Source organism: Pituophis catenifer, unplaced genomic scaffold (assembly GCF_029215685.1).
Source record: "Pituophis catenifer annectens isolate HBS135680 unplaced genomic scaffold, rPitCat1.0.hap2 SCAF_1, whole genome shotgun sequence".
NCBI lineage: Eukaryota > Metazoa > Chordata > Lepidosauria > Squamata > Colubridae > Pituophis > Pituophis catenifer.
In genome coordinates, this window is record NW_027256881.1 from 321,037,437 (window position 1) to 321,065,409 (window position 27,973).

At 36.8% G+C, this 27,973-nt stretch overlaps 2 protein-coding genes across 6 annotated transcripts in view; one reads left to right on the top strand and one right to left on the bottom strand.

The window, feature by feature from the left end:
* Positions 1 to 20,480, top strand: part of CCDC175 (coiled-coil domain containing 175) — a 39,685-nt gene extending 19,205 nt beyond the window's left edge. The window contains exons 9-19 of the mRNA XM_070931635.1: positions 807 to 943; positions 4,317 to 4,427; positions 6,701 to 6,772; positions 9,150 to 9,285; positions 11,366 to 11,497; positions 13,038 to 13,176; positions 15,291 to 15,370; positions 16,116 to 16,268; positions 17,917 to 18,019; positions 19,153 to 19,196; positions 20,322 to 20,480. Of these exons, the coding sequence (XP_070787736.1) occupies positions 807 to 943; positions 4,317 to 4,427; positions 6,701 to 6,772; positions 9,150 to 9,285; positions 11,366 to 11,497; positions 13,038 to 13,176; positions 15,291 to 15,370; positions 16,116 to 16,268; positions 17,917 to 18,019; positions 19,153 to 19,196; positions 20,322 to 20,480 (1,266 nt within the window). The remainder of the gene's footprint in view (positions 1 to 806; positions 944 to 4,316; positions 4,428 to 6,700; positions 6,773 to 9,149; positions 9,286 to 11,365; positions 11,498 to 13,037; positions 13,177 to 15,290; positions 15,371 to 16,115; positions 16,269 to 17,916; positions 18,020 to 19,152; positions 19,197 to 20,321) is intronic.
* On the bottom strand, positions 50 to 27,699 carry JKAMP (JNK1/MAPK8 associated membrane protein). Of its 5 annotated transcripts, none has more exons than XM_070931630.1 (7): positions 26,312 to 26,479; positions 25,956 to 26,110; positions 24,507 to 24,713; positions 23,637 to 23,818; positions 22,589 to 22,665; positions 21,782 to 22,021; positions 50 to 248 (listed from the first exon to the last, which is right to left on the bottom strand). In XM_070931630.1, exons 1-6 carry the CDS (start codon positions 26,447 to 26,449, stop codon positions 21,803 to 21,805), a joined length of 978 nt encoding a protein of 325 aa, XP_070787731.1. In that variant the 5' UTR covers positions 26,450 to 26,479; the 3' UTR covers positions 50 to 248; positions 21,782 to 21,802. The 5 variants fall into 5 exon arrangements, with proteins under 5 accessions (XP_070787731.1, XP_070787735.1, XP_070787734.1 ...); XM_070931634.1 differs by lacking the exon at positions 50 to 248 and adding an exon at positions 27,660 to 27,699 and having other exon boundaries at positions 20,964 to 22,021; positions 26,312 to 26,394; XM_070931633.1 differs by lacking the exon at positions 50 to 248 and adding an exon at positions 27,660 to 27,677 and having other exon boundaries at positions 20,964 to 22,021; positions 26,312 to 26,400.
* Positions 27,700 to 27,973: the final 274 nt, after the last annotated feature.

The window sequence follows — 27,973 nt, forward strand, 5'->3', positions numbered from 1 at the left end:
GTTGTCCAATCTCTTCTTAAAAACTTACATTGTTGGAGCACCCACAACTTCTGAAGACAAGCTGTTTCATTAATTAATTATTCTGTCAGGAAAATTCTAGGTAGGTTCTCTCCTTGATTAGTTTCCATCCATTGCTTCTTGTTCTGCCTTCAGGTGCTTTGGAGAATAGGCCGACCACCTCTCCTTTGTGGCAGCCCCTTAAATACTGGAACGCTGTTTTTTTATTGGCTGATTTCTTCAGTGTACAACTGTCCAAAACAGTAAAATTAGGAAAATAGGTAATATTACATCTAACGTATGAAAATGTGTGCCGCTCAGAGTCACCAATGAAATTGGACAAACTTATAAATGTAAAGCTTTCAATTGAAAGTCATGAAAAACATTTTAAAACAATTCCTAAGTTTAAAAATATATTTCTGAATTAAAACATTTCTAAAACATTGTGAAGTGTGGCTCTAATGTTGAGTTCTAGTCCTCCCATAATGGTGTGTTAAATCACTCTTACCTAGTCCAATTTACATTTTAGGGTTGAGGTTTTGGGGTGTTTTACTCCCTTTTAATCATCTATGCTAAGATGCAGATACCTTTGTAAAGAAATATATTTAATGTATTCATGTTTAATTTTTTCATATATAAAAGTGGATTAATTTAAAACTTAAATGGTTTATTGACTAAGATATTTTTCAGTGGGTAAGACCTGCTTTACTCATATTTTATAATCCTTTTGAAGTCATAGGAATGTCATAACATTTTTAGAACCATTAAGCTTTTTAGTTAAATAAATCATTCTGTGATTTTTTTTGTAGATTAACCGGAAACTGCAAGAACTTCAGGAAGTGTATCAAAAAGTCAAAGAGGAAAATGATACTCTTAATATGCAATATCAAATGTTAACTAGTGAAGAAGATCATTTTCGTTCTGAAAGAGACAAACTAGCCGCAGAGTACGTTAATCCTTCAACTTGTTTTTAATTCCATAATTATAATCCAATTGTTAGGTGTTTTGGAGTAAACAGCCCACATCTCAATCGCATGATAACCTAAATAGGATCTCACCACAGTACAAAGAGTGTTATTTTCATTTAAAACTTGTATGTCTGAAGTTGTCAAAAATATTTTAGCATAATTATTTTACCATAATTATATCCATCTTGTTCAAAGGAAAAAAATTCTTTATTCAAATTATCCGGCGGTAGCTATTCTATGCCTTATATTAAGTGAGTCAGTAATTCAACCTAAGCAAACATTCCTACTTTCTGTTAGGAAATATATATCCTATAATTATAATGTTATTTTTATATTTTTAATTTTTTAAAATATTTTAATCTTAAATTAATTATGATTTTAATGTTAATTTTATTGATTATATTGTACACCACAAAGCTCCTCTCTGTTAAGAAATAGGAAATATAAATATATATTATAGGAAATATACCTTAAAGAAATAAACAAACAAGTAAATAAATCCTATGAGTGATGGTGGTGGAGTTGGTTAGAATGCAGTGTCTATCCACAGCCAGGAGTTCACTGCTGACCAGCTCAAAGTTGACTCAGCCTTCCATCCTACCAAGGTCAGCAAAATGAGAACCCAGATTGTTGGGAGCAATATGCTGACATTTGTGAACCACCCAGAGAATGCTGTAAAGCACTATAGAGCAGTATATAACTCTTAAGTGTTGTTGCTATTGCTAACTATACCTAGCATTCAACCAGCGATAGCATCTTGCTAATGTTGCCTGATCCCAAAAAGCTAAGAGTCAAACCTGGTTAGTATTTGACAGGATACCATCAAGAAATTCCAAGTCTGTAAGCTAAATTGGGATGCGAAAGGACATCCTGGAGGAAGCCAGTGGCAAACTACTTTCATATAGTAAACTAGAAGATATGTGGATTATCCTATGTGATTATGGGCAATCTTTACCTTTTAAATAAACCTTTTAGCCTTGAAGGTAACATCTGGGTTGACTTTGACCCTGTATCCGTAGATGAAGTGGACAGGATTGTTGGTAGACTGGGGGCCTCCATGTGTTTGTTGGACTAGTGTCCCTCCTGGCTTGTTGCGACAACCAGAGAGGTGACCAGAAACTGGATCCAGGCGATTGTCAACGCTTCGCTGAGGGTCGGGGTCTTCCCCGCCACCCTTAAGGAGGCGATGTTTCGATCCCTTCTCAAGAAGCCTGCCCTGGATCCGGCCTCCTTAAACAACTTTCGGCCCGTCTCCAACCTTCGCTTTATAGCGAAGGTTGTTGAGTCCGTGGTGGCACACCAACTTCCACAATTCCTGGAGGAAACGGATTATCTAGACCTGTACCAATCAGGCTTCAGGCGTGGACACAACATGGAAACGGCATTGGTCGCTCTGGTGAATGATCTCTGGCGGGCCCGGGATGGGGGTTATTCCTCCATCTTGGTCCTACTTGACCTCTCAGCGGCTTTCGATACCATCGACCATGGTATCCTACTGCAACGACTCGGGGGATTGGGGGTGGGGGGCACTGTTTTGCAATGGTTCTCCTCCTACCTCTCGGGTCGCACATAGTTTGTCTGGGTGGGGGACAGAGATCCTCCCCAAAGCCTCTCACTTGTGGGTGCCTCATGGGTCGGTTCTCTCCCCCTTGCTCTTTAACATCTATATGAAGCCGCTAGGTGAGATCATTTGCAGTTTTGGGGTGAGGTATCATCAGTAGGCTGATGATATCCAGCTTTATATCTCCACCCCGGACCAACCCAGAGATGCCCTTTCTGTGATGTCTAAGTGCCTGGAGGCGGTATGGGTCTGGATGGGTAGGAACTGGCTTAGACTCAACCCCTCCAAGACGGAGTGGCTGTGCTTGCCGGCATCTCATGGTCTAGTGCCCCCATCACTCTTGATGGGAGGGGAGTTGCTTACTCCCTCTGAAAGGGCTCGTAATCTAGGCATCCTCCTGGATTTGCGGCTGTCCTTAGTGGACCCTCTGACGGCCGTGACCAGGGGGGCTTTTGCACAGGTTCGCCTGATGTGCCAGTTATGCCCTTTCCTAGACAGGGATGCCCTCCGTACAGTCACCCAAGCTCTCGTTATCTCTCGTTTGGACTACTGTAATGCCCTCTACATGGGGCTGCCCTTGGGGTGTACCCGGAGGCTCCAGCTGGTCCAGAATGCAGCCGCGCGGGTTGTTATGGGAGCTTCCCGTTACTCCCGTGTTACACCTCTCCTGCGTGAGCTGCACTGGTTACCGGTGGTCCTTCGGATCCACTTCAAGGTTCTGGTACTTACCTATAAAGCCCTACATGGCATGGGCCCGGGGTACCTGCAGGACCACCTTCTGTCTGCCTCCCACCGCCCTGTGCGCTCACATAGGTCTGCCCTCCTCCGGGTGCCATCGGCCAGACAATGTCGGCTGGTGGCGCCCAGGATGAGGGCGTTGTTTGTGGGCGCACCGACCCTCTGGAATGGGTTACCCACGGGGCTCTGGATGGCCCCCAACCTTCACTTTTTTCACCGTGATCTGAAGACATGGCTTTTCCAACAAATTTGCTGATCTGATGAGTGATTTTTAATTGGGAGATTTTAATTGATTATTTTAGTAGTTATTTTTATTGTTTTTATTGTTTTAATTTCTGTGAGCCGCCCTGAGTCCTTTGGGAGAAGGGCGGCATATAAGTATGTATGTATGTATGTATGTATGTATAAATAATAAATAAATAATAAATAAATAAATAAATAAATAAATAAATAAATAAATAAATAAATAAATAAATAAATAATTTTAACATGCAAATCAATTCCCAGAAAAAAACAGTGTTCTTCTCCATAAGAAAATGTTTCAAAATGGGCTGCTGGTAATTCCAAGTTAATGTTTTCAAACTATTGAATATTGCTAATCTGACTTAGTTAAGGATGGCCCTAAAGGCAGAGTTGTTGTGTCTACAGTACGATTCATGGAATAATGTGTATTTGAAAACGTCTATGAATTTGGAAAAGGGATCCTGGAAGTCTCTGCTGAATAAATACAATAGGAAATCATGTTTTTGACATTCTTGTCATTTTGTGATTAGTTAACAAAACATGAAAAAAAGCCTTCCTTTTACCTCTTTCTGGTCATATAAACAAATTTGCCTCTGTTCTCTCAGATTTTAAAGATTTTTATTGGAATAATTATTTTCTTAATTTCAGTTTTTATGTATATATTGGAAAGCTACCTTTATGTATATATTGGAAAGATAGAAAACTACATTTTTCATGGTTGGCTAGCCACTTGTTTAATAAAATGTAAACATGTAAATATTTTATAAATATGTTATAAATATTTAACTAAGTCTCATTTTTTCAAATAGATTTGAAAAGTTATCCAATTGGCTCACAGAAAAGCTTGACTATGTGGCAAAGCGTGTAATAGAAACAAGAAATACACAGGAAGAGCTGGATGGACTGCAGGATATATATGAGTAGGTTATTTCATTTCATATGTATAAAATATCTTGCTGAAAACTGATTTTCTATTTCTAGTTAAGTTTCTGTGAATCCGAAATGTAAGAAGAACTGATATACTGTAACTAAGGGGAAAGATTTGCAAACCAAGTTGTTATTAAATTAGATGAAAGTTTAGGCAAAAGTATAATTTAGTTTCATGGAGGTGAAATAAATGTTCTAGATAAAATATACATTCTTGTTGCATTTGAAATCAGGAAATATACAGTTGATTTTTCATTGTTTAATTAATATTTTTTAATTTGCTGATTGGTTGTAAGTCTGAAAAATGTAAAACAACACTGTATTATACCGCACATATTGCATCATTATATATTGCTGGAGGTAAAATGAGATAACCATTTTTGTTGAAAAAGAAAGATACTGTACATTCCATACATCTATCTAAGGATCCAACCTTGGATATCTCATTGCTACCAGTTAATGGACAGTTGCATTTACCATGAAGGACTTTAGTCAGACAGCTGACAAATTAGGCAGACAGCTCTTTCTATGTACAGTATGAAATTGTTATGTATATGAAGAAACAAATGTATATTTCCTGATTATTCTAAGTCAGAGGTGGGCTATCTATTGTTCATATGTCTCTCCAGCAGCTCTTCAGCACTTTTCTTAGTAACACCTAGGACTTAAATATTATTCCATTGCCCCTTCCTCCTTAGGAAGTGAGGGTTTTTATTTTTGAAAAATGTACCCCAATTCCAACTTTCTGTTTTCACATATTTAAGAAGTAGAAAGATCAAACGTATCTGTTAAGGCAGTGGTGGGTTGCCCCCGGTTTGGACCGGTTCATAAGAACCAGTAGTAAAACCAGCGGGAGGCTCCGCCCACCACCCCGGATGTCATCATAGGCGATCTGCGCATGCACAGAAGTGAGAGCGTGCATGCAATCCCATTGAGAACTGGTAGTAAAGGTAAGTAGAACCCACCCCTGTGTTAAGCCCTGTATCTGGCAAACCGAAGAAGCAACAACCATGCAGAATTGTGAAAGGCATCCAATGCTAGTCAGAGATTAAAAACATAATTTTAAAAACTTTAAATTATTTAAACTTCTGAGACAAACTTAACAGTGAGTCAGTTTAGTCCGAATATTTTTCAAATTCTTCTCATAACCACCATATCTGGTTGGGTTGCCTCTTCTGATATAAACTGAGTTCCTTCCCCATCCTCCTTCCCACAGTCTCTCAGGATCAAAGAGGACTTCCTTAACATGCTCATTGAAAAAAGATGGGCTAAATGTCCAGTTTCTAAGATTTTGTAACCTAAGCTTCTTCTTTTTTTTTGCCTAAACCTGAACTACAAACTTTTGTCAGAATCTAGCTTTCTTTGTTACTATTAGAGAGATTGATATGAACAGTAGATCAGCTATAACATAGTGACATAGTCTGTCTTCTTTTTTCATACACACAAATATGCACATACATTATATACACAAACATGTTCTCCTAACTTTATCCATAGTTTTCATTATCCCCATTTTGTTCATAGCACATATCCTTCCAGTTGGGTTCCATACATGTCTGTTTCTCTGTGCCAGGAAACCATTCTAAATATTGAATAGATTAGTAGGTATTATGATCTCTGGTGGTAATACCCATCTTAGTACCTATTTAGTCACTCATTTAACTTGAAGATTTTTGAAGAAATTATAAAACTTATAGAATTAACTTTAATAATTAAATTAACCTTATTGGCAAATTTTCCCCAGAACATATAAAACAAGAGTCACTTTCTAAGCGAGATGGGTGGTCCCTAATTTTGATATATAAATAAAATAAATAAATAAATAAAATGGTGTAAAACAAAATATACCCTGTTTCCCCCAAAATAAGACATCCCCTGATAATAAGCCCAATCAGGCTTTTGAGCACATGGCAATAAGGCCAAGCGCTTACTTCAGGGTTCAAAAAAATATCCACTTAATTCTACCAACAAAGTATTTTAGCTCATTTCTATGAAAGGGACTTTTCATAGTACTGTATGTTATTTATGAATGTTTAAAATTTTGTGTTCAGTTCCTTTTTTGCATATAGTCATTTACCCCCAAAATAGATACCATATATATTGCTTCTTAAATGTATATATCTATTTATATAAGTCCCTAATTTATTAAGGAGGGTTGATTTGGCTTAGTTTGATCTCAATTTATTCATTTAATCTATTTTTTTATCTTCAATATTTTGTTGATCACACTATGTTAAGTAAAACTTAAAAAATATACTTGTTGCAGCACTGCTCATGCTGGCTATGCAAGAGAACTGGCAATTTTAGAAGCATCATTGAAAAAGGAAACTGATAAAAGGTACAATATTGTGTGAAAATTGTTATGAAGTAAACAAGTAAAATTGGGGATCAATTGCCAGTATGGTGAAAAAAAGTATAAATATGCAATTCCACAGATATTGCCAAATAAATACTATTTATATATGTATATATGTACGTACTTACTTACTTACTTAATTTGTATGCTGTCTGTTTCCGAATGCTCTGGGCAGTTAACAATCAGAACGATCACTAAGCAACCTTCTTATTTAAAAAATAATAAACTACCAAATACAACATGAAGTAAATTGAGCCTGTTGTGTTTCTAATTGTGCACTTCAAAATGGCTTCTTCAAAACTGTGTTCATCCAAAACAATAATATTATGAGAGACAGAGTTTATCAAAAATTGGGAACTCCAAATCTCAACCAACAAATGCTCTGTCTTACACACTGGCAAAAAAAATCAGAACACAAAATACAAGTTGGGCGGATACGACCTAACAGACAACCCTCACTCTGTCAAAGATCTTTGATACTCATTTCAAATGATCTAAGTACCAGAGCTCACTGTAACAGCATTGCTAAAAAAGCATTAAGAGTTGTTAACCTAATCTTGCGTAGCTTCTTCTCTGGTAATATTGAAGTGCAAACTAGGGCATACAAAATTTTTGCCAGACCAATTCTTGATTACAACTCATCTGTCTGGAACTCGCACTGCATATCAGAGATTAATAAAATCAAACGAGTCCAGGGATATTTCACTAGAAAAGTCCTCCACTCCTCTGCTCGCAACAAAATACCTTATGCCACTAGACTTGAAATTTTGGGCTTAGACAACTTAGAACTTTGCCATCTTCGGTCTGACCTAAGCATAGCACATAAAATCATCTGCTACAATGTCCTACCAGCCAATGAATACTTCAGCTTCAACCAAAACAATACAAGAGCACACAATAGATACAAACTCATGGTAAACCGATCCAAACTAGACTGCAGAAAATACAACTTAAGTAACAGAGTTGTCAACGCCTAAAATGCACTACCTGACTCTGTGGTTTCTTTCCCAAACCCCCAAAACTTTAACCTTAGACTGTCCACTGTAGACCTCACCCCATTCCTAAGAGGTCTGTAAGGGGTGTGCATAAGTGCACCAACGTGCCTACCATCCCTGTCCTAATGTTTCCTTTTATTCGTATCCATTTCATGTATTTATAATTATGTTTATACTTGTATCTGTCATAAAATACATCCTTGATGAAATACAAATTAAAAAAACCCACAAACTGATCTATATTTAAATGGAAGGAATCCTGGTGTTCTGAGCCATGTCAGCCCAATGCCTACACATCCAAGTTTGGCAGAGTGTAGGCAAGGTAATATTGGTTTGCAAGATAGCCCCTGAACTAGAGATCCTGGCTTGCAGCATGAGCCTGTTTGGGGTGAATGTCTTGATTGACTGAAGCCATAATACATGGTGGAGACTAATATTGTGGGCCTGTCTGTTGACAACCATGACATATGAAAATTGTGACTTGGAGTGTTAGAGGAGTATAGTGTAAAGAGAATGAAATAAAATACAAATAAAGTTTGTAAAACTAAGAGAAGCGGATAGAGTGCATAGAACTGAGTGAAAGTTGTCTGATCATGTAGAATAGAGTTAATGAATGGAAGTGAAGATTTAGTTATGAACATACAATTATTTTTACAGTTAAACACCACATAGTTTGTATAGTGAAAATACAGGTAATCCTTGACTTACAATCACAATTGAGCCCAAAATTTCTATTGTTAAGTGAGACATTTGTTAAGGGAGTTTTGCCTCATTTTACGACATTTCTTGCCAAAGTTGTTAAGTGAATCACTACAGTTGATAGGTTAATAACATGGTTAAACGAATCTGGCTTCCCCATTGATTTTGCTTGTCAAAAGGTCGCAAAAAGGAATTAAACATGACCTTGGGACACAGCAATGGTCATAAGTATGAGCCAGTTGTCAAGCATTTGAATTTTGATCACATAATCATGGTGATGCTACAAAAGTCGCAAGTGTGAAAAACGGTCATAAGTCACTTTTTTCAGTGCTGTTGTAACTTTGAATGGTCACTAAATGAACTGTTGTAAGTCGAGGACTACCTGTACTACTATTATGCAAGACATGCACTGCAAAAATAATATAAAATCCTATATGTGGGCGAATGGCATAATACAACATCTGAATTTCTGCTCTGTGAACTTAAGGGAAGGTGGAGTGTATGTACCATTCTGATAGCATTTCTAACACACTCCTTCCTTCCCTGCGAAAAGAATAATGAAAAAGCTATGCTCACTATTGACCTATTGTTAACATGATGTCACTGTTTCTTTTCATTTATTCAGTGATTCTGAATTGTGTTTTCTCACTTTGCTCTCTCTGTAGCAAACAGTTTCAGATCGAACTTGAAAAAATTACAGCCCTATATCAAAATTTACTGGAAGCCAGTGAAAAATTTCTGTGCGACTCAAAGCAAAGCCTTGAAGCTCTGAAAAAATCCTATAACAAGTTAAAAAAGGAGGTATGATACCTATTAGGGTACTAACATCAAATCACACTGTAATATAGATTTTCTACAGATGTTTATGGAGGATCTTGCTGATTCTTGATGTGGCACGACCACGAACGTGAAGCCAAACAACAGCAACACAGCTCACCAGCTCAAATCCCCCTGCAACTCAGACTAACCCGAGCACAACCAAGCCCCCACCTAAACAGAACATACCCCCATCCAATCAGAGCACAGCCAACCCCACATCCAATCAGAGCACAGCCAAACCTCCAACCAATCAGAACACACCTCCACCCAATCAGAACACAGCCAAGCTCCCACCCAATCAGTTCACATCCCCACTGGCAGTTAAAAGGAAGAAACAGCTGCGATCACACATTGCTCCTAGAAGCACAAAGCCGAAAACACCAGCCTGAAGATGACGAATGAGACTTTGTCAAAATGTCGCCAAGACACTTCCAATTTTACGCGGGAGAAAACCCAAATTACCAAAGACCTACATATATGTGTATATATATGTATACACATACACACACACACACACACACACACACACACACACATATGAATTTACGGACCCGGTAAGTATCATTGCCACTACTTCAAATATTGCTAAAGAATTCATATTCATAAAATGGAGTCTTGTATCCTCTCTCATCTCAGTGTTGCTCACTGAAAGGTACATGACAGTGATGGCTAACGTTTTTGCTGCCATGTGCCAAAAGCAGAGGGAGTGTGAGGGGCGTGCGCGCGTGTGTGCCCACACCCATAATTCAATATGCCCCGGGCCGTTTCCGGCCTCGGGGGGTAGTGGGGAAGACCGTTTTCACTCTCCCAGGCTCCTAGAAAGCCTCTGGAGCCTACGGAGAGCAAAAAATGGGCCTTCCTCACCCCCCCCCCCGAAGGCCCTTCAGAGGCCAGAAGGCCCGAAAATCAGCTGGCCGGCGAGTACATGCGCACTGCAGCTGAGCTAGGGCAATGCTCATGTACATGGTACTAGGAAATCCCCACCATCCCCCTTTGTCTGTGGAGAGGACCTTGTGTTTAAGGAAGGTTGGAAAAAAACCTGTGGATGAAAGGTTAGAATCACATTCATTGTGTAACACACAAGAAGGGATTTCAGGGAAGAGTTAGGATTGATTTTGGATCCAGTGCAGAGTAATCAAAGGACTTAATGTATAAGCCAATGAACAACAACAAAAAAAGATCCTGACGTTTAAAAAACATTTTTTGTTGGAATAAAGGGAGAGGTAGACAAGATTATAACTGTATCCCCCTCTGTACTTTTTCTGTAATGCTAGTTTGCAGCATTTGAGTGTTTGATTTCTGACATAAAATAACAAAACTAAAATTTGATTTAGAGTTGCCTGCAACTGCACATAGGGGTCACCTCGTACCTACACTGTGAAGGAGTTGATGAGTAAGCATGCGTTGCAGATGGCTGCAGATGGCCTTATGCGCACACCTCCCAAATCCCAAAGTGCAGAGATGCATGTCCTGCCTGCTGATTGGTTGATCCAACTTCCTGTTCTGTGTTTTGCTATTTGAATACATGCTAGCCAGAATATTAAATTTGGAGTAATACAAATAAAACCATCCCTGATTGACAGACACATACGTTCCTTGGCATGCAGTGTAAGTCTGCTTGACCCTTAAGTTGAATGAAAATAGTTTAGGGAAAGAAGAGACAAAATTATATTTCATTTGAATCAATGAAGAGGTCTACTTTCTCAGGAATAACCATATGCGAAGTAGGCTTTGCTTCCCTTCTGAAGCCTGACTTAATTTCAAATTGTTTGCCAGGCTCCTGAATATGCCTGAACAAAAAATGCCATGATGGCACAAACAGGTATTTAGCAAAGTACTTCAGTTGGTAATTAGAACTAGAGTATATTCTCTCTCAATATTTGATCATTGAAATGAAAACTGCAACACAGATCAGAATTCATAGCAGAAAAATCTTTCTTATTAAATATTGTTTCCATAAATGCCAAACTAAACTGAAATCTCAACATCTGCACATTCATATACACTTGCAAATTATTAGAACAGATTTATGTTGGTTCTTTCTCATATTTTCTACAAATAGAATGAACATCTCAATAAAGAAATCAAGAAGTGTACTGAGCGTCTCAATCATCTCACTTCCAAGCTGCAAAAAAGAGAAACCCATTATAAGAAACATGATGCTCACTTAACAAAAGAAATTGGAAAACTTGAGGCAAGCAATCTGTATTTTAATACATTTTTGTAGCTGTCTTATGAAATATTTTTGACTATAAATACATAAGTATTCAGCCCATTTAGAATCAAAAGGGAATAGAAGTTTTTAAAAAATCAGATTGCTAAAGAAGGTAGTGGAGAATGTGCTTGTGAATCAAGAGTTTGCATTGTTTCTAAGCAACTGGAGTGGCTTGAGTTGGTTGCTGCAGGCTGCTAGGAGAAGAAGATTTCAGTTTCCTGAAGCATTTCGATGTGAGGCTTCCTTTAGATAAAAGCTTTAAAGTAAAAGCTATGCATTTCTTGGATGCCAAGTTGATACTAAATTCAAAAAGACTGGAGAGAGAATTAGAGAAAAGAAGGTATAAAGAGCTACTAAAGTTAGGCAGAAGTCAGAATAACAAATAGCTGTAATTTATTTACTTGAATCAGTTTGTTTTATTCAGATATAAGCACAAATGGTACAACTGGATTTTGAATTACGTTAGTTTTTTTTTCTGTTTCATTTTAAATCCAGATTATTCCTCTAACATATAAATCAGAAACAACTGCTTGTTTTCTATTTCAATTCCCAGCACACCAGAAGCATAATAACTGACTCAGATTTGCAGTCAGCAGGGAATGGAATAGAGAGACAGTGGGGTCAATGATAAAAAAAATCAAATTGATGTTAAAATGGCAGGAGAAATATGACTAGTCAAGTAAGAGATTTTTAGAAGACAAGGATTTGCTTGTGGATAGGAGAATGTTAAACCTTGTGACAGGTGGGGAAGCTACTAGGGCTTCTAGGTAGAGAAGTAGCTTGTTGGGGTTGTATCCAAGACATCTTCTGGAAGAAGAAACAGCTGTGAAATCTAGGTAATCATGTTGAGCATTCCAAGGATTCTGAATCTAGCACTGTTCTGCAGGCTGGAAATCACCTCATATGTGAATAGGCTTCCAATTGCATTTCAAAGTGCTGGTTATCAATTACATTACAGGGCCAGGTTATCTGAGGAACTGCCTATTTCCTATGGTCCCTGCCTGTCTAGTAAAATCAAAATTGGTGGATGTTTTTAGTCTTGTTTTCATGTTTTAAATCATTTGAAAACTGTTCAGAGTTTCTGGGAATCAACATATACATTTAATAAATAATAATAGAATTGGTATGTGTTGGATTCCCTCAAAGTCATGCCTTTTTTGTTGTGATGCCTACTCTTAGAAATAATATCCCCAGCAATCTGTATATCCCATCCCAATGATGTTCCACAAGTCTTCAAAAACTTGGTTATGCTCCTTTTAGGATAAAGTATATATGGAGTCCTAGGGTGGTTGGTTATTTTGTTATTGTCCAGATGTCTAGGTTCTTTTTATTTTCGTATTTCAAGCATAAGCCACCCAAAGTCAGTCTGTTGCTGGGTGGTTTCTAAGTCAATCAGTCAATCAGATGATAGACAGACAGAGTAAATATTAATCAGTTGTTGTATCATGCTAGAATATTAGGATGCTCATTACAGTACCACTCTATTTATAAATTGTTCCTACGTTTTCTTTCCTAAAAGGAAGACTACAACTCTAAAACAAAACGTATGGAAGAAATGGAAGAAAAACTAGAAAAGAATGTTCCCCTCGCAGAAGAATTACGAAAAGAATTAGAAGAATTAAGCACCAATTATGCAAAACAAAAGGAAATGTATAATGGTATATGTAGGAAGTCTTATCTATGTAATTCATCAAAGTGCAAAAAAAAGAAAAGCATCCAACTTTAAAATAGTTTTCTTCTTCCAACTGTTAATCTTATTTACCTGACTGTTGGAATTTATGTTCTGCCTATCACAGGGTCAATACATTGCCATCTCTTGATGATAAACCTAAGATTTTGCATAATGGACAAATTAGTTTTAAGAGTTGTAATTTTATTATTTTTATGGCACATTAGGTTTCATTAAGTATTTTATTTTCTTTCTAGATTACATTAGGGAGAAAAGTCATACGGTAGACCCATGTCAGTCCTGGCTGGTCAGGACTTTCCAGGAAGTGATCAGCCACTTCTACAAGATACTCCTATTATGACTTAATCATAAAAACAGTGTGTCTTTGGTACCAAGTTTAGTCTACCTTAGAGGGCTACCTTGCATGTCTGAATGCACTTCCACACTCCCTCCCTTTTTCTTCATGAGAACTAGAGAGAGTCATGTCCCAGACATTTTCGCTAATTACATTTCTGTTCTCTGGACTCAATATTAATTTTATCTGATTATTGTATTGTTGTGGCTGTTTCTCCTGTTCCTCAAACTTCTTGTTTCTGCCCTTTACATTATGGGACTGTCTTTTTCCTCCGATTTCTTCTAACTGATAAGATATGGAGGAAGTATTGTGCTCTAGGTCCCAGCTTTAAACTTTGTAGGACCTAGGAGACATGCCTTATGTGCCTGCCCTATAGAACTGTCATCCCTGAAATCCATATGGCTCTAACCTTGTTGAGCTTGTAAAGCCTAACCTATCTTCAGGCCCTGAGAGAAAAGGAACGGCTTGTTCCCTGATAGTTATTAAGTACAAAATATGTCTGTGTTATTATCCCCTGATGCTCATCATATATTCTATGGAAGATTGCAATTACATTACATTACATTACATTACATTACATTACATTACATTACATTACATTACATTACACACACACACACACACACACACACACACACACACACACACACACACATACCTACAGTATTAATACCACTTTATAATGCCTTGGTAAGGCCACACTTGGAATACTGTATCCAGTTTTGGTCGCCACGATATAAAAAAGATGTTAAGACACTAGAAAGAGTGCAGAGAAGAGCAACAAAGATGATTAGGGGACTGGAGGCTAGAATATATAAAGAACGGTTGCTGGAACTAGATATGTCTAGTTTAATGAAAAGAAGGATTAGAGGAGACATGATAGCAGTGTTCCAATGTCTCAGGGGCTGCCCCAAAGAAGAGGGAGTCAAACTATTCTCCAAAGCACCTGAGGGTAGAACAAGAAGCAATGGGTGGAAACTAATCAAGGAGAGAAGCAACTTAGAACTAAGGAGAAATTTCCTGACAGTTAGAACAATTAATTAGTAGAACAACTTGCCTCCAGAAGTTGTAAATGCTCCAACACTGGAAGTTTTTAACAAGAGATTGGATAACCATTTGTCTGAAGTGGTGTAGGGTTTCCTGCCTAAGCAGGGGGTTGGACTAGAAGACGTCCAAGGTCCCTTCCAACTCTGTTATTATATTCTATTCTAGACATAAGTTACTGAGAGACATGTTATGATGAAGATGATATACAAGTCAACAAATAAATAGATATTAACCCAAATATTAATGACATCAAAATGCATTTTCTGAGTGCTTGCTTTCTGAAACAAATTGGGTAGTTTCCAGTGAGAAGACTTTGGTTGTGTCTGATACCTGTTTACTTTTATTTGGTGCCAGATGAAAATCTTTCCTCCTTCCCTTTAATAGAATTTACCACACATTTAGAATTTGTGAGATTTGTGATAGTGCTAAATGAGATAGCTACTAAAGAGAAGTGGTTGTATTACCATGTTTTCACTACATTTATTTTAGATTTTGCAGCAAGTTCTATATTTAGGTTAGATATTGTGGGCATGAGTGTTTTTTTGTTTAATAGATCGGCCAATAATTTTCACTAATAAGTAATTTACAAGTATTCTAAATGATTTCCTTCTGATCTTGTGGGTCGTTTCCTGAACCCTTCCAACAAGCTGTGTTACTGTAGATTATATTAATTTAACTTTTTATCCTCTGCTTATTTATAGATTTACGAGATGAAGAAAGCAAACTTAAAATAGGCATAGAGCAATCATTAAGGGAAATTCAGAGACTTGAAAGGCAAAAGGTAAGCAGGCATAATATGTGCTTCTTAAATTATGTTACTTTTTATTTGTGTGTGACCATCTTTTGAAGGCTAATGGTTCCACTTAGACCTTTTGTTTTTTAAAATAATTTTCATTAGAGATTTTAAAATTAGTCGAAGTATTACAAATTGAAATTTAAAAAAATAATGAAAAGTACAGACAGAAAAAATGAGAAAACAAAATGAAATGGAAAAAAAGAATATTTAAAGAAGTACATTCCAATCTTCTGTTCAATAAGAGCCTGTAGTACAGTGGACTAAAGCACTGTTATTAACATCTGCTGCTTGCAATTACTGCAAGTTCAAATCTCACCAGGCTCAAGGTTGACTCAGCCTTCCATCCTTTCAAAGGTAGGTGAAATGAGGACCCAGATTGTGGGGGCAATAAGATGACTTTGTATAAATATAAAAAAGTATGAAGGCTATTGCTTAATGCATTGTTTTATTCTTCAATATTCTAATTCGGTGTGTTTTCTTGCTTTTGAAAATGAAGCTTCCAAAACAAAAAACAAAAAAAACCCCACATAGTAATGTTTCAATTTTTTCTTCCTTCTCCCAAGCATTCATCAGTCAGCAAGAGTTTTTAAGGTTCATGATACAAATATTTTTGTAAATGTTATGAAATCCTAGGGCCAGAATTTGTCCGACTTTTGTTCTTAGCACTCTTTCTTTTGTATCATGTTCCTAAGATTATAACTATGTAAGATGCATCAATATTTGCCAACAGGTAACTGCAAAGACTGAACTCAAGAGGAACAGAGATACAGCATTTGAACAACTGACAAGTTTGACATATTCGATTAAGTTTATTGAGAGAGACAACTATGAAATAGATAGAATGCTCTTCATTTTGAATGGAGAAAATGACCGGTTAAGAGCTGTGAGTATTTTGAGAAAGGAATAGTTTTGCATGTCAAGTTTTGGCAATTTGGTAAGACACTAACAATTCTGGAATGGCTGTAGACAGCAGGAAGACATTGTAAAAATGCCATTTTGTGCCCATTGGTACTTTTCAGTGGTTTGAATTATATAAGGAAAAAATGTATGCTGCAGGGGGTTGCCAAACTAGAAATATTGGCTTAAATGACATTATAGTTTATAATGTTATGACACTTGATTATCTATGCTCTATGTTCTTTGTTTCCAAGTAAATTATATGAGTTTTTAAAAATGTCAGGGGATCTTAATTATTTGTTTAGTATTTCGCAGTACAATGTTTACTTTTGGGAATCTTTTGAATCAGATTTCTAAAAATTACTGATGTGTAAACCTTGGAATTCTGCAGGGACTGTTTGTTATATGGGATGGGAGGAGTAATTCCTATATCAGAAAAGAGGGGTATGGATTCCATATGATTTGCAGCCTATTTTGCCCAAGAGGTATATAGACAGACCAGGATTATGTGGAAGATATTGAGATTGCCAGCAATTCCATGCCAACTTTCTTCTGCAGTTCACTGGTTTTGTTTGAATAATCCATTAAAAGCTGTGCCCATCCCCTATGGAGAAATAAAGCATAGTCTTTGGTTATAATTATTTAATAATCTGGTTTGAAGATTACAGGAAGTGTCTGGGAAAAACAGAAAATGCAGACATCCACCTGAGATGTATTTAGATTGATAAAAGAAGAGTAAAATGGAACTATCGCTTATAATAATAGAAGAAAGCATAGGATAATTGGGAGGTTTTAAGATTAAAGGAGAAAAAAAGATGTTTGGTAGGCAATCCTTTGGAAAATGGAAAGCGGTGTGAAAGTAACTCAAGAGAGAGTAATAAGAGTGTGAAGGGCCCCTCCAGCAGTCATTGTGATGATCAAATGATGTTGTTTTAAGAAGTTGTAATTCATCTAGAAGTGGGTGGCATATAAATTTAATAACAATAAAATTATAACTTTAAGAACAGATGTTAGATTTGTTGTTGGCAGCACCCAGCTAGGCTTGGTTGATCTCAGAGAAGCTGGGGGAAAAAAAAGCTTGGCCATTGGATAATTAGATTATACTGGAAAGTCAGAAAAAACATTTGGGAGAAGGTAGTGGCAAGCCACCTCTAAATTATTGTCAATAAAACATAGCCAGTGCAGATAGTTGCCAATAATTGAGTTTGGCTTGAAATCTTTTTAATCTGATTTGCTTGCTTGCTTGCTTTCTTCAACCATCTCTAATTCTTATTCACGACACAACAGTTATTTTTAAATTTGAAGCTGCAGGATAATGTTCAGTTTTGGATTTTAGAAAATCTAACATAGTGAAATCTCCAGCTAGAGTAGGGGGAGGAGTGAAGAGACTGGCAAGCTTAGAGACCTTGCATAGCAGGAAGTGACACAGACCTGACCAGAATCCCTGAAACCCTGATCTGACCGTTCCTAAGAGAATGCAGTCAGTCTGGCAAGTTTAAGGAACCAGAGCAGTTCTGTGAACTGACCAGAAATATTTTTTTATTGTTGCTTGCCTATTTACAAGAATCTCACCAGGCTGACTGTATCAATAGCTTCTACATGAATGTTTTCTTTCTTTGGCTGTATCCTTATAGGGCATTGCATATCTCAAGGAAGATATCGCCACAATAGATGGGGAGGCAAAGATCTATCAGTTAGAGAGACAACAAATCCAGCAATGTAAAAAAGTTCTTTATGGTGAGTGCTATGTGGCAGGAATTTCCACTCCAGCTGAAATGATTTTTTTTTGTAAAAATGAACTAAAATGATCCACAATAGGGACATATATGTGGCTTTTTTCTTTCTGAAATATGATGGTTCCTTAATGGATATCTTGCATTAACATAAAAGAAATTTGGAAAGCGCTGTCCCACAGAAGAAACTTAATGCAGGATCTATATCAGTGGTGAAATCCAAATTTACTACTGGTTCTGTGGGTGTGGTTTGGTGGGCATGTTGTGGTGTGGCTTGGTGGGAGTGGCAGGGGAAGGATACTGCAAAATCTCCATTCCCTCCCCATTTCTGGGGGAAGGATATTGCAAAAACTCCATTCCCACCCCACTCTGAGGCCAGCCAGAGATGGTATTTGCTGGTTCTCCAAACTACTCAAAATTTCTGCTACCAGTTCTCCAGAACCCGCTGGATTTCACCCCTGGTCTATATACACATACGCAATTGTTGGGAAAGTTTCCAATTAAAAACCTAAGGAAAGGTTTCATTATTAAGAGCCAAACTAGAGTATCTGATCCTGGATCAATCAATTTGTGGTAAATAAGAAACCATTGTAGACTTTCTACAAGTAAATTACAATAACAGACTATTAACGGAGCCATGAACTTTAACTTTGCTGTTGTTTTAACCTGCTAACTATTTTTTCTTTCATATATGTAATGTATGACAGGTCAATTGGATTGCAAATACATGTAAAATACATTATAAATTTTGGACCTGCTTTACAAGGGGAAAAGCTATTATTGTTCTAGATTTGTCAGTGTTCAACTAGGGGGGATAATATATGTTTTGGTTTTTCTCCTTTTTAATTCACATTTTTAATGTTTTTAGTTTTCTTTTGTTTCTGTTAACTTGTTTTTTTTTCCTTTTGTACTTTAATCTTATGAATAAAATAAAAATAGATGTCTTCCTACAGACTCTGATATCATTTAAGAAGTAGCTTAATTTGTTTTTTAGAAATTCTGGGTGTCATATACGTTTAATAAATGTGGTTTAAAATGTCATTTAATATGTTATTGCATATTTAAATATGTTTTTTACTTCTTTTAAAATATATATTGTGATCTATGTTTATTTTTACTATAAAATTCTTGTTTTAGAACTATTTGCCAAGAAATGGACAAAGGATGAATATTTACAAAAGGTATATTATTATATTACCTGGAGGCGGTGGGGGTTTGGATGGAGGACAGTTTATCGTTAACATCCATAAAGTCAGACATTGGTTAATGTCTGACTTTATGGATGTCAACCAGGAGGATGTGATATATAATCCCAGTTAGATTAAAATGCACAATCCCATTTCTGTGGTACTTCATGGATTTGGTAACTTCAAGGATGCAAAATAATTATATTAAAAAAGAAAAATAAGAGTCATAGTTCCCTTCAAATGGCAACCTTTCACACGATTAAAAATAAACAACTAGTTGATGATAATTAGCATAAACTAGGGTTAGAATACCATTTGAATGGAGAAAAAACCAGTAAAATTTAATTCTACCAATTTGGTAGCCTGTGATGGGTCAGCAGTTAAAGACACTCAGCTTCTCAGCTGAAAAGCTGACAGCTCGGGTTCAAGACTTGAGCTCTGGGGGATGGGGTGAGCTCCTGTTACTTGCTCCAGCTCCTACTCACCTAACAGTTTGAAAGCATGCAAATGAAAGTAGATAAATAGGTACCACTTTGGTGGGAAGGTAACAGCGTTCTGTGCGCCTTGACATACAGTCATGCTGTCCACATGACTGCAGACATGCCTTCTGACAACGCTGGCTCCCTCGGCTAAGAAACGAACATGAGCACCATCCCCTAGAGACAGACATGACTGAACAGGAAAAACCTTTATCTTTACCTAGCTTGTTACATATTCTGTTGCTCATCATGACAGCAAGAAAAATAATGGTTTTTTTCTCCCCAGTGTGGCTTTGCTGAGACTTAAAGTACAGCTATTGTTTAAGAACAAGCCATTTATGAGAGCTGCTTTCTCTTTTTAACATTTTTAATTGATTAATCCAATTAAATAGAAGGCTCTTTTATCTATCCTAACACTTGGGATCTCATATCATTTTAAATTTAAGGAATCATTGTGCTATACTTTTCCCACTATTTTTATATCAAACCTATTTACTTTCTGTACTTTCCCCAACCCCCATAAAATTCATGTTAAGTATTTTAGAAAAGTCGAAGTATATTTTTAAAAAATGAAGAAAATCCAGCTTGTCTTTTTCCGCAACAGAAAATCTATTGTCTCATTGTTTTCATCTTATTGCAGATATTTTTCAAGTACCAGCATGAGGTCTTGATTATTCTGGAAGAATACGTCAGAAGAAATGCAAAGAGAAATTTTAAGGTTGACTACGTTCATGAAGGGCTACAGCTAAACTATGAAGAGATGGATTCTCTGCTAAAAAGCAAATCTTTGGCAGAGTGACAAAGTAAGTATTTTGGGGAGGTGCCAAATATTTGTTAAAATTATGTGTTGGATAAGCAAAAATTACCTTCTTCAAAACAGATTCTTCACAGCTTGTATATGTCACAGAATACCAGAAAAAAAGGTCTTACTCTGTCAAGTTTAGAACAGCAGATGCTAGTTTTCTAGCACTATTTTTTTATTTGGGTGTTGGGACAAACTTCCAAGACCTATTAATCTTTTAAAAAACATTACTGTAGCTGAAAACAATCTTAACATGTTTGTTTCAGTAGTGGCAGACAATAGTTTCTTTCCTGTTTATTATACTTGATAGTTTTTTTAAAAAAAAAATATATGAGTAAATCTGCTTGTGGATTTAAATGTGAGAAGAATGTACTGAGTCTCAGATGAAGGAGCCTACAACCCATGACAAATTTTTAACAGATGCTTTATTTTTTCATTTGTCAAATTTATAGGCTGCCCAAATTCAGAACTCTTAGCAGCTTCACAAAATTAAAAATATATTGTTACACATAAAACAACACACAACTTAATATAAAACATAACTGGCATATCTGGTTATTCGCTACTAAAAGGGGAACTGCATAAACTATCTAACCTCCAGCCTGGAGAAAGAAAATCTTTTTAAAAGATCACCTAAAAGGGAAGCATTTATTTGCAGTACGTAACTGAATCCTGGTGTTCCTTTTTAAATGGAAATGTTGTCAAGGTGTTTGTTGTAAAAGAGTGACAGATGTTTCATTGGCTCTTTCAATGAAACACACAAACATTCTTAATGCAGAGCAAATATTGCTGCTACATAATTTCTATTTCATATAAATGCTTGTTCAGATAAAAGTGTTTGTAAAAATATGTTCTGTCAATTTTTTTTCTCTAGGATAAAACAGACTACAAGTCCTTATAAACTGAAGTTAGAATACTAGATCTTTTATTCTTCTATGAATACAGATTCAAACATGTGAGAAAATACTGTGCTGTGAAATCAATAAATAACACTATTTTCAAGTATGCTGTACAAATTATTCACACATAACAGACAAATGTAAAACAGATATACAGGACAAGCCTAGAGACTTAACTGCTAAAATCAAGGACTTCTTCAGCTGATAAGAGTCTTAAGGCATTATACATACTGGGTATCCACACTGTTTAGAAAATTTGCCTTCTAGTTGGTACAGAGTTGTCCAGTTTTGATCCTCAAAAAAAGAAAAGCTTTATTTGAAAGTTGATCCATAGCAAACTAATAACTAAGGTAAGGACAGCTTACCAAGAAGACTGACTCTCTTGTATCTGTTACTTACCCAGACTGTTATTAGTTACAATTAACGTCCATTTGCTCCCTCAGATAATATCCGGGATGGCTCGGTGTACTTTGCAGTTAGCAAATAAAAAAGAGCTGGTGCAGGCACCAAGGCCAGCAAAGGCAAGTCCTGGTAAATGTTGCTCAGTTTGGAAATGGAGATAATTCCGTAGGCATGCAGCAGCCAATGGCTAAACAGAACGATAAGCCTTTTCTTCCTGACAAGCAGATCTTTGAAAGTCTTGAAAATAGAAAACAAGATATTTCCATTAGTTTCTATTTTTATAGTAATCTACTTAAAGGTACAACTGGAATGTGAGATTCAGGGATTCTCTAGGAATAACTTTTCCATCCTGATAATAAATTGTCTCAGTAATACTTCCAAAGCAATAACTGATTAGCTTCAGTGATCAATTAGAATCATTAAAGGAGAAAACTCCGCAAAATGTTTTAAACTTTTTATTCATTTAGGAATTTGGATGGAAGATTGTTTCTGTTTGAGTGCACAATCTTCCTCTGCACAACAGGCTGAGAGATCACATTCTTGAAAACTGAATAAATTTTAAAGGTCTCTTTAAACTGTTTGCAGATTTTTTCCTAGTCAGTGCTGGCAGGAGAAGGTATCCAGCACCTTCATGAAAATCCTGACTACTGGAGAGAAAGAGAATTTCTGTTCAATAGCTTCAGCAGATTCGGATAATTCATTTTTTCCTCAGATAGTGCCTATAGGATACTAAACCAATTTTCTCCCAGAACCTTACAGCCTATTGACAGTTAATAATTTTGCTAGTTGCAGTAGTTTACTTACTTCTACTTCAGAAGCTGACAGATAGACAACCAGGGTAACAAGAGATAACACTATGATGATATATGGGAAAGCATAGTCTGGAAGTAAAAAAGGAAGATGTTATACACACTTTTATCATCTTGGTCAAACAGAACAGATAGGTAAGCAATTAGTTTTCAAAATACTATATTCAAGGGGAAATCTTCATTGGATTTAGTGAAACTGCCCCCAGTAAAATATATTAGACATTATATTCCGTTATAGTCAGGGCCGGATTTAGATGAAAAGAGGCCCTAGGCTATTCCACTTATGAGGCCCTTTCACCTATAGTGAAAGTGTAATTTTAATTTTGCTAACAATTTGAATGTAGGCCCCTCTTGATCTTGAGGCCCCCTCTTGATCTTGAGGCCCTAGGCTGAAGCCTAGTTAGCCTATAGGAAAATCCGGCCCTGGTTATAGTCCTCACGTGATGCATTGCATTCCTATCCTCTGATTTAAGAATAAAAATTCTAATCTCAGTATTTAAAGACTTTCTCCATGTTTTTAGGATGCAGTGAAGCTCAGAATCTACCTACCAGTAACACATTTACATTCATATTTACTATACGTTTTATAAGTATCACCTGGTTTACACATAATGGTAAATGTGTAAACATTCCATGATTTGTTTGGTTTTTATTTAATTTGTGGCGGAAACCCAGACCACTGTAGCCTAGTATTCGGGAACTGAAGTCTATTTTGTTTATATCCTGTTTCCCTGAAAATAAGATCTCCCTGGATAATAAGCCCAATCAGGCTTTTGAGCACATGCGCTAAAATAAGCCCCCCCCTTGAAAATAAGCTCTCCCTGAAAATATTAAAACGCATCCACAGCCGGTCCCTGCCATTTCCTCTGGTTAGGGTTAGGGAGACAGAGCTGGAAAACAGGTAAGACGGCAAGAAGAGCCCCATCTTGCTCCACATGCTCCAAAATAATAAGACCTTCCCAAAAATAAGGCCAAGCGCTTATTTTGAAATTAAACATGCTGGGCTTTGTGTTTCGTCCAAGAGGGAATAGAAAACAACTTACAGAGCAAGCCACCTCCAACAGCCTGAAGCACAGTCAGAATTGGGAAGAAGTAAAGAGCTGCGTAAATGCTCTTAAATCTATCTGACTTTCCCAGCCCACAAGCAATTTTCTTTACCAGCAGAGGACGAAGCATCATCATCAACACTAAACAGAATGCGTAGTATATGAATACAATGGTGTAGCTGAAAGAGAAGTTTGTCAAAATTAGCACATTGTGACCTCAAATTCCTAGAACTAGCAGTTGGATAATAAAATCACTGACAATTTTGATTCAAATTGTGGAAATAAGACAAACTGCCTGTCCTAAAAGATCACTACCTCTTTCCTTTCAGCAGCTTTCTAGGTCTTTCCTATAGCATTATATCAATATTCTGCTTTCATACTAGAGCCAGGCTTGTGCCTATAGACAGATCAGAGTTCTTAATATGGTTACTTCTTGTCCCCTTGTAATGATATCCCATGGGAAAGGGATATCTATTGTAGTCCAACAAATTTGTTTTTTAATCCTATTCTCATTTTCCCTAACTGCCAAGACCAAACAGATGAGGAAGGGCAGCAAATTTGTTAAACAAAAGTACTGCAATAAAGTTACATAGTATATTGCTCATAACTAAAGTTTTTTTTAAAACAAAACAGTCTTAACGTTTGTTCCTCTGGCCATCAACTATTACACTGCAAATCAACTATAGTAGTGACGATAATTAAACTTACAAACTAATGCCATTTTACTTAGAAATAAACCACATTTAACCTAAAAAATTTTGCGTCTGATACAGACCATTAAAATTGAATTATGTGACTTAACAATGAAACGGTCTTGCCTTTTGTTCTAAGTATTAGATCAGTACAGAGTTAGAAGTATATACTCACAGAGGATAGACAGCTTCGTGGGTACAGTGAATGGTGGTAACATAATCAGGACTTGGATTATAAAGCATGGTATACCAGTCAGAAAGCATCATCACTCTACATGAGTGGAGGTACAGGGAGCCCATGGGGTCACTTACAAGCAGGGTAACAATTGCTGCCACACTGCATTCAATTAAAGCAGTGATGTGCTGGAAAAGAGCACTGGAACTGTTGACAAAAGATAAAATAAGTACTGAAAACAAAACAGCTGAGTGCCATAAAACATTAATTCTCTTATCATTCTTAGGGAGGGTTGCAAAACCTTCAAGATGAGATCTTTCTCATAAGTAGCAGGCAGGATCTTAAGAGCTTTTTTCTCCATGTGAAGGAGGTGCCTTGGCTTTCCAGATTTATTTGTTTTATTGTAGAGAACTTTGGAGATTGAGTTAACTTTTGACAAATCTCAATATTTTCAAAAATCAAAAATGCCCAGAGTTTGAGAGAAGATTGGTGGCTATATCATTTTTTTAAATAAGTAAATGTGACCTTGCATCATATAAATACATGCGTATAAAAAAAAGGTAGATCACAGCTGTAATTAGTAACAGTGGTAAATCACCCATATGACCAAACCTATTTTACAAACTTTTTCTGCAGCAGTTAAGCAAACACTGAGGTCATTAAGCAAACCAATGGTTCCCTATGGAGCCAAGTTTGCTGAAAACTGAAAATAAACCCTTCTTTTCAGCAAAACTATCATAAAACATGATCACGTGACCATGGGGCATTGCAAACGGCTGTAAATGTGGGCTTGTTGCTGAGCGCCAACAGGTGGGGGAGGGCAGCCATCAAATCTTCATAACTGAGTCAGGGAGGCCCACTGTAACTTTGAATGGTCGCTAAGCGACCAGTTATAAATCTAGTTCATACATTAAAATAATAGTACCAGCAGATGGCACAAGGGACACCTGGTCTGGGCTTGGAAACTAAGCTGAATTAGGCCAGGCTAGAATTTGTATGAGAAATTTATGGAATCTCAGGATAGTAGGCTAGAGTGAAAAGTTGAAAAAAACCTAGAAAAAACCAATACATATTATTTCTGCACTGTTGCAGAAGTACTTGTGCAAATTACCACTGCACTGTTGCCAAGAAAACGGCAACTATTTTTACAGCAAGTGAGCTGAACTAAAAATGTCTTTATATTTTTATTATAGTATTGAATTGCACAAGGTGGTGGGTTATATTTATTAATTGTTTAATTTATACACCAATCTCACTGTCTAATAGACTCTGAGCAGTTTACATTATAATAAAAGTATAAATATAAAAATGATTAAAATGAACAAGAATTAGAGGCTAAAATCCATGAGGACAAATGGTACAGATTTTTTACATATTCATTGAGAAGTTAGTGTATTTTAAAGTTAAATATTATAAGCTAAAACTTATTTTGTTTTAATACATATTTACCTCTTTTTCCCTGAATACCATTCAATGAAGAACCAATGCAGAATGAGAGGTAGCATTGCCATAAAGCCAAGATAAAGCCAATCATAGCGTTCTGGAGAGCCCGTACATTCACGGCAGATTTTATGGGCATCACTTCTTTGTCCTCTGGGACATACCTGTAAAGTTTTATCACAAACTATTTTATATAGCCTTTACTTAATTTATTAAAAATGTTTTATCTAGTTTTCTTATCTGTTTGATTATTTGCATAAAAACAATTCATGCAAACATTCAGCCCAACCTTTTACTTAGTCATGTCCAATAACAACATACCCTTGTTTTAAATATTTAGAAAAATTGCCAAAAGTACAACTTACCCCACAATCGCCATGAATTTCAGTTCCATTTATAATTTCCAGTGTTCTTCCACAATAAAGTCCAAGGCAGTCTGGCTGAATTTCTACAACTTGCACCAAAAAAGAGTGAATAATTCTTTCTATGACACTTTTATGCATAAAATCTCACCTGTTTTTATGCAATTTTCAACATCCCATAATCATTACTTGATAGCTCCATAGAAATTGCACTCTATCAGCCATCATAGTACTGATCATTGCAAGGCTTTCATATACAGTAATGATTTTAGTAAACTAGGGAAAGCATAGGCTATAGGTTAAAATATTTAGTTGGTTGAAACAAAAAACAACAAAGGCGGCAATGTTCCTATTGCCTATCGAATGACATAGCTTCACTGATAGGACCAGGAGTATGACCATTCTGCTCTATCTGGTGGGATAGGCAGAAACCATCTGAGAAAGACTGTCACATGTAACTTGGCCTCATGAAGGGTGACAATCAGCACCTTGAATTGCAGACAGAAATCTATTGGGAGCCAGTGCAATGAGATATATGGATTTGAAAATTAATATTTCAAAGACAAGATAGTGAACAACTGCACATTATACATGTAAATGAATGGCAAAAAAACTAGAAACACAGATGTATTTCTTATCATGGTGAAATTTTATCAAAGATTAAAGAATGAATAGAGAATTTTTAACACATGCAAATTCTTGCAGAAAAGTACTGGGTAGTATATGAAGTTGTTTAAAGAACAAAAAGGAATGTACGAAGCAATGCTGGGTGTGGTGGAAGCATGGATGGTTTGGGAAGACAGACTTTGAAATAATAGAAAATATATTACTTTTCTTTAATTCCTACTTTATAACCTTTTTTAAGCTTATTTCTTACCCTTTGTCTAGATTTTGCTTGATGTTGCACAAAGGGAGTGCCATGATGGCATCTATGCATTTTCTTATCTTACTGGCTTGATGTTTACCTTGCCCTTAAGTCACACAATGTCCAGGTGTACACAGTACCCGGTAACAGAATCCCATTCTAATTATGAAGATCAGAAAGAGAAAAAAAATCTACGGATATAATGACAACATTTAAGGAGAGAGAAGGAGCAGTATCAGAAAATTACGCAAAGCACCACTTTTCGTTCGGTGGTGAAACAATCGATGCTTTTCTGTGAGGCGATCTTCTCCGGGGATATTGGGAGGATTGTCCTCTTTCAACTGAGGAAGTGAGTGGCGTTCAAGCCACGCGTATAAACTACACACAAACCCGCTGCTATTGTTCTTAATAAACTAGTCGGCCTGGCCTGTGGCACTACAGGCGACATTAATACTGCCAAAACCATAGCGAGACCGTCAAACTCACCCATCTTGCTGCAGTACGGCCACGACGGAAGTACAACAAAGACTCGGGATTTTGACAGCACTCAAATATCCAGCCAATCAGCTGCCGACTCAGATGCAGCAACCCCTTGCTGATTCGATTATCTGCTTGCCCTTAAGTAGGCGGAGAAGCCAAACCCACAACTGTTATTTGTGTTCCGCCTCCCGGGTCATGTGATGATGCTCACTTCCTGCGTTGGGGGGAATTTAACCCTATAGGACGGAAATGCCCGAGCCAAGACGCAGAACTGTTTTTGCCCGTAGAGCTAGAAATAATGAAGACGCACTCCCTTAAAT